The following is a 6,767-nucleotide window of genomic DNA, read 5'->3' as shown; positions in this document are numbered from 1 at the left end:
AGTATATGAGGGTACTTTGACTTATTTCTTCATATACCCGATCACACTACCGGTGTGACCGATCATCCGAATGCATCCCATCTCCTCAATACACATAAGTCCCCCGAGCCCCAAGCGTTCACAGCACGCGAAGGGGTTTGTATATGCCCTTTCCCGCCACTTACATAACTTGAAATTTGGAGTGATGAGGGCCACACGATGAATAGGGCTTTAACGGTTCAGATACACTGTGGAGATTTGTACCTAGAAATTTGAAACGCCGCATTATCTGCACCGTTAGATGGTGCTTTCGTGAACGGTTGCGGTGAACTACCGAAACCGCTTTATGCGGCTATAAATAGAGGGGTGGTCCCTTGGCATTTGTCTGCTTCTGTGATTTGCTGCTAGCGCTCCCCGATCAGTCAACTTGCCAGCTCGGTCGTCTGTCCAGGTACATGTCTCTATCATCTCAGTCATCCAGTAGGTCTAGGAGGGAAGGGCGGGGGTATGATGATGATGGGGAAGGCACTTCATCATCATCCGGTTCCTCTTCGGCCACTTCATCCCGCTCATCCGGGACCGAGGTGGCTTTTAATTATGATAATTCTCGTATGTGGACTTCTGTGCTTCCCCCACCCATAGTGCGGGGATACGATTGGGCACCCCATGAAGTTAGGAATTATGTCCCATACTTTATATCGACTGCATCTATTAGGCATTTGCTAGAAAAGATAAATGTGTTAGCCACTATTAAGGATATAGATGATTATACCTTTGTGGTCTGCCGAACGAATGAAAGAGCCTGTCATGGTCGGGAAGGCTACTCCCTTGACTTCTTCTATGTATATATCACTTTGTTTCGTGATCTAGGAGTTAGGTTACCCTTTTCAGAGTTTCAGATGGGGGTGTTAAGGGAATTGAATATTTGCCCCGTTCAGCTACACCCGAACGGGTGGGCTATGATGCAAGCGTTCAGCGTACTATGCGCTGGCTTAGTATTTACACCGACTCCCAAATCATTCCTCTACTTCTTACGTGCCTTACCCAACCCTAACCGATCTTGGGTATCGTTAATTCCGGCCAAAGATAAACAATTGTTTGCTCCTTTCAATTCTTCTTATAAAGAATTTAAATCTAACTTTTGTAAAGTTGCCCTCCGAGACTCTGGTGGGCCAAAATATTTTTTCAATGATGGTCAACCAAAATTTCCTTTATACTGGACCGAAAACCCCAATCGAATCGATTCTTGGCCTAAGACAGATATGACCGAAGCCGAGCTGGACGTCATAAGCCAAGTTGACTTATTACCAAGAAAGACCTCTTCGCGTAAATTAATTGAACTGATCGGGACAGATGATGACACTTTAAGATCTAAAGTGTTCGGTAAGATCCTGTACCTTTTCTGCACCCGAACGGTAATTATTAACTTGTCTAAATTGTCTCTTGTGTTGCAGATTGTTTTAATGGAATGGAACAACATGAAGCCTTCGCACGCTTGATGGCCAGAAAAAAGAAATTAGTGAAAGCTGGTGAAGGTACTTCCTCAGCCTCTCCTGCCGGATCGGTGGGTGGAGCCTCTCCGGTTGTTAATCTTGAGGCTACTGAGGATGTGAAGGTAGTTCAACCTCCTCCCAAGAGAACGACACAAAAAAGGAAAACTATTGAGAAAGTTATCAGTGATGATGTGCTTTGGCAGACCGAATCGGCATATTAGTCGCCACACAAAGTTTTGCACTTGAGAAGCTGATATTTTAGCCAGGGGCTCAGCTTCCACCCATTTAGTAAAATAGTCAATGGCGACTAAAAGAAATTTGAACTGGGAACGACTGGTTGGAAATGGCCCTACTATGTCCATTCCCCATTGAGCAAAGGGCCATGGAGATACTATGGCCGATAGCGCCGCTGCTGGTGTGCGAATAATGTTCCCATGCTTTTGACAAGCCAAACATTTGACGACAAAGGCCTGGCAATCCTTCTCCATTGTCGGCCAATAAAATCCTGCCCGCAAAGCTCGGGCCCTCAACGAACGGCCGCTGCCATGTCTTCCACATATTCTTTCATGCAGCTCTTGCATAACATATTCGGATTCATCTTTGGACAAGCACTTCAACATTGGAGTGACATACCCTCTTCGGTACAGCTCTTCTCCCACCATGACGTACCTTGCAACCTGTTTTGACTCCTCCGTCCGGAGGATCGTTCCTGCCTCCTGCTGCTGGATTAGCCTTACAATCTCTCTTCTCCAATCGTCCCGCTCGGCAGTGGAATACACTTGTAAGCATTCAACTGCTGGCTTGAAAATTATCTGTCGGACCAACGAAGACAATTGACCTTTCTCCTTACTAGTGGACAACTTCGATAGCCGGTCGGCTCTTTGATTTTCGCTTATGGGAATGTGACTCACCTCGATGCTGTCAAAGTGTGCGACTAGCTGCTTGGCTCTGTGGAAATATTTGAGCAATTGATCATCTTTAATTTGGAAGGTCCCGTTCATGTGACCTGCCACCAGCTGTGAATCCGTTTTGCAACAAAGCACTTTAACCCCCAAATCTCGTGCTAACTCGAGGCCAGCTATTAAGGCCTCATATTCGGCTTGGTTATTGCTGGCCTTAAATCGAAAGATCAAGGCCTATTCGACAACTATACCGTCCGGTCCTTCTAATACAACACCCGCTCCACCTCCTTTAAGACCGGACGATCCATCCACGTATAATACCCATGAATGACAATATGACGATCGTCCAGGTAACTCGGCCACGAAATCAGCCAGGTGCTGGCCCTTAATTGATCCTCGTGGTTCGTATCTCAAATCGAACTCCGAGAGTTCAATGGACCAACCGATCATCCTACCTGCTAGGTCAGGTTTACGTAGAATTTTCGAAATAGGATAATTTGTTCGAACAATTACCTGGTTTCCCTGTAAGTAGGGACGGAGCCTTCGGGTGGCAATCACAAGTGCTAGGACTATCTTCTCCAGTTGCTGATATCTGGTTTCAAGTTCTTTCAATACCCGACTGATGAAATAAACCGGACGAAACTCAGGAACTTCTTGCACTAATGTTGCGCTGACTGCTTCTTCACCGACCACCAAGAATAGGTGCAAGTCACAGCCATAATCTGGGCGTCTCATAACCGGAGGGTTAGAGAGAATTTGCTTGACTTCGTCAAATGCCGCTTCACACCGATCGTTCCACTCCACCTGTTTCTGTTTCTTCATTAGCTTTAAAATCGGTTGAATTCGATCAGCTAATTTGGGTATGAATCGGGATAGCGATGTAAGTCTCCCGACCAACCGTTGTACTTCCTTCAAACTACTTGGACTTCTCATCTCCAAAATAGCCCGACACTAATCCGGATTGGCCTCGATGCCTCGTGAAGTGAGCATGAAGCCTAAAAATTTTCCTGTAGATACTCCAAATGTACAGAGGATTTAACCTCATCCCGAACTTCCGCACCTGATCCAAAACTTCGGCTAAATCCCGCAAGTGTTCCTCCACCGATCGGCTTCTCACCACCATGTCATCTACATATACTTCCATGCACCTTCCTATTTGACGTTGAAAGACCTTATCCATGAGTCGTTGATATTTCGCTCCTGCATTTTTTAGGCCGAACGACATGACCTCATAACAGTAATTGGAACGTTCCGTTATGAAAGCCGTTTTATCCCGATCGGGTTGATACATGGGGATTTGGTTATATCCCGAATAAGCATCTAAAAAACTTAAGATTTCGTATCCAGAGACTCCATCCACCAAGCCATCAATGCTTGGAAGGGGATACGTGTCTTTCGGGCATGCTTTGTTAAGGTCGGTAAAATCTGTGCACATTCTCCATTTACCGTTCGGCTTCTTCACCATCACCACATTGGACAACCATGTGGTATACTTAACTTCTCGTATGAAACCGGCTTCCAATAACTTTGTTACTTCCTCCTCTACCGCTCTTCTTTTCTCGTTGCCTAATCTTCGCTTTCTCTGGGCGACTGGTCGGGCATCCTTGAATAGTGACAATTTATGAGATATTATATCAGGGTGAATACCTGGCATATCGGCTGCTTGCCATGCAAACAAATCCCTGTTTTTTAGCAACAGTTCTTCTATTAATGTCACCTGAGGTAAGATTGCGCCCTATGGTGGTACACTAATCATCCTGCTGTGCAATAACAACAGGACGTGTATCTCCCAAGGGTTCCACCCGATCGTCAAATTGCGTTCGAGGGTCTAATTCCATCATAGCGACCTCTGATCGGTGGCCTAAGAACGTGATACTTCTGGGCTTAACCTTCAACCCTGCAGCGTAACATTTGCGTGCCATCTTCTGATCGGCCCGAACGGTGGCAACCTTTCCATCATCCGTAGGATATTTCAAAGTTAAGTGTGGAGTTGAGACGATAGCCCCAAACATGTTTAAGCACGGTCTTCCCAATAGGACATTATAAGACGTGTCGGCTTCTACTAGCAGGAACCGAACCTTCATCTCTTTTGCGTCCCGTTCGGCTCCCAAACTGGTCCTCAGATCGACATACCCCCTTGTATCTACTCTCTCTCCCGCAAATCCTACAATTTGTTCATTGAAAGGCAAAATTGCATCCTCCGATATGTCCATTTGCTTGAAGGTCTTCCAATATAATATGTTGGCCGAACTACCCTGATCTATTAAGACTTTACTCACCCTGTATCTAGCGATCATTGCTGTTATCACCATCGGGTCATCTTGCTCTAGGTTGGGTGCATGGAAATCGTCATCAGAAAAAGTGATGGTGGGCATGGATCTTTTTGAAGTGTCCGTTCGGTGAGAGTTGTGCAAATTTCTCAAGTGTCTTTTGCGGGCGGCTGACGTCGCTCCACCTCCTGCAAACCCCCCAGATATAGTATTAATTACTCCTCTGACCGTTCTGTTAGCGCTTCTGCTTCTGCTTTGATCAACTCTCGGCCGGGTTCTTTTTTGGGATTCTGGCTGCATTGAGGTCCGATCGGGTCTGGTGGGCGCTCTTCCCCTATGGACGAACTTCTGAAGATGTCCTGCTTGAACCAAAGATTTTGATGATAGCGGCAATACTTGCTTTCATCAGCTCCTCTAGGTGTAGGTATCTGTACCACTGTTAACAAATCGGCCCTCAATGGCTCTTCCAGAACCCTTGCACGTGGTGCATTCAAAGGAGTATGGTGAATATATTGCTGCATTTGGTTACGTTCTTTACTTCTGTAGCCTCCTCTTTTGTCGTTCCCACCGGACTATGGTCCAGATCTCACTCTGGTCGGACGGGGCATTGATTCCCCCTCCTCTCTTCCGCGTTGATGGGCTCTTCCTTCTTCTATACGAATCAAACTGGCCAATTTGCTTTGTAACTCGTCCATGCTTTGAGGCTCTTCTGCGTGGAGGTAGTCACAAAACGGACCAGGCTGCAATGCAGTGGTCAAAGCACTCACCACCAGTCGCTGATCGGCATTCCGTACCTGCCGGGCGGTACGGTTGAACCGATCCATAAAAAGTTTGAGGGACTCTTCTCGTCCTTGCTTCATTCTTACTAGAGCTGTATATGTCACACCGGGCGTCTTACTCGAGGCATACTGCTGAGTAAATAGTTGGCGCAGTTCGACAAAGTTATCAATGGTTCCAGGTTGTAATGAATGGAACCAATCTAATGCTTCCTCTTTTAATGAAAGAGAGAAAACTCTAGACCATACCAGTTCATCGGATGAATATACCGCCATGGCATCTACGAAGGATCGTAAATGCTTAACTAGGTCAGACGAACCTCCATACCTCTCCATTAATGGCAGCACTTTGTTTTCTGGTATGATCGCCTGCATTACCCTTGGCGTAAAAGGGTGTAATCCCTCGGCTTGATCGCCATATGCAGGATTTTGCTCCTCGTTTCGTTGCCTCTCTTCCCGGCGATGAGGGTCACCTCTGTCATTGCCTCGACCTCTTCCTCTCCCCCCGCTTCTACTCCCGGCCCTACTTACCGGTCTTCCATTACCTCTGCCTGCCCCCCGTCCGTTAACTCCTCCAACTCCCTCACTAGGCACAGGATTATGGTTCTCTTGTCATCCCTCACCTTGGGTGTGAGGTTGCTCTCCAGTGTCTGAATGATATGTCTCTACATTGACAGAGCGGTCAGAATGACCTCCTACTCTGTTCGCTTGTTCCGCCCTCATTGTCGCGATTTCCGCCTTCATCTCCTGAATTTGCTGTTGCAAATTTTGCAAGATCTCCAGAGGTACTTCTCCAGCCATCGTGGTCGTTTACGGGTCAATGAAGATGATCTCGGCCCCATGGTGGGCGCCAAAATGTTTCGGATGGAAAGCCTGAGACAAAGTCACGACCTTCGGGAAACGACAGCGATGCACACTCTCACTCGATCTGACGATGATTATGGATCTTTGCTTCTCTTACTGAACGGCTACTACCTGCAGGTTAGCACTCCGACGCTCAAGTTAGCAGGATAATAGCTCGAGTATAGTAATACTTAGTCAAAAATCCAACCCTTTACCTGACATTCTACCTTCCTATTTATAGGCATGTGAATCTGGATATGGGCTGCAACTGCCTCTGTGTAGTGGCCCACGGTCCCTTGCACTTCGCTTATTAGCGTAATTGTTGGTAACTTCCTCCTAGTCATCGGCGAAACTGCAGGCTACAGGCCCTAATATCTCGCCGAGACCTTCGCTCCACTCTTTGCTCCTTAGCATATTATTATTATGCCAACTCAATACGATATATACCGAACAGGGCTTCGGTCTTCCCGATCACCCCATCGGCGCACCCGAACAACCCGATCT

General features: G+C 46.8%; 2 protein-coding genes across 2 annotated transcripts; both read right to left on the bottom strand.

The window, feature by feature from the left end:
- Window positions 1–1,522: 1,522 nt before the first annotated feature.
- LOC106760287 lies at window positions 1,523–3,196 on the bottom strand. The gene is made up of 2 exons (XM_014643742.1): window positions 2,696–3,196; window positions 1,523–2,587 (listed from the first exon to the last, which is right to left on the bottom strand). Exons 1-2 carry the CDS (start codon window positions 3,194–3,196, stop codon window positions 1,523–1,525), a joined length of 1,566 nt encoding a protein of 521 aa, XP_014499228.1.
- A 2,020-nt stretch (window positions 3,197–5,216) lies between these two features.
- Window positions 5,217–5,795, bottom strand: LOC106760277. The gene has a single exon (XM_014643736.1). It carries the CDS (start codon window positions 5,793–5,795, stop codon window positions 5,217–5,219), a length of 579 nt encoding a protein of 192 aa, XP_014499222.1.
- Between the last annotated feature and the right edge of the window lie 972 nt (window positions 5,796–6,767).

The sequence above is a fragment of the Vigna radiata genome, chromosome 1, assembly GCF_000741045.1.
Source record: "Vigna radiata var. radiata cultivar VC1973A chromosome 1, Vradiata_ver6, whole genome shotgun sequence".
Lineage (NCBI taxonomy): Eukaryota > Viridiplantae > Streptophyta > Magnoliopsida > Fabales > Fabaceae > Vigna > Vigna radiata.
The sequence above is the reverse complement of the archived record's forward strand: the minus strand, read 5'-3'. Positions and strand labels throughout refer to the sequence as shown.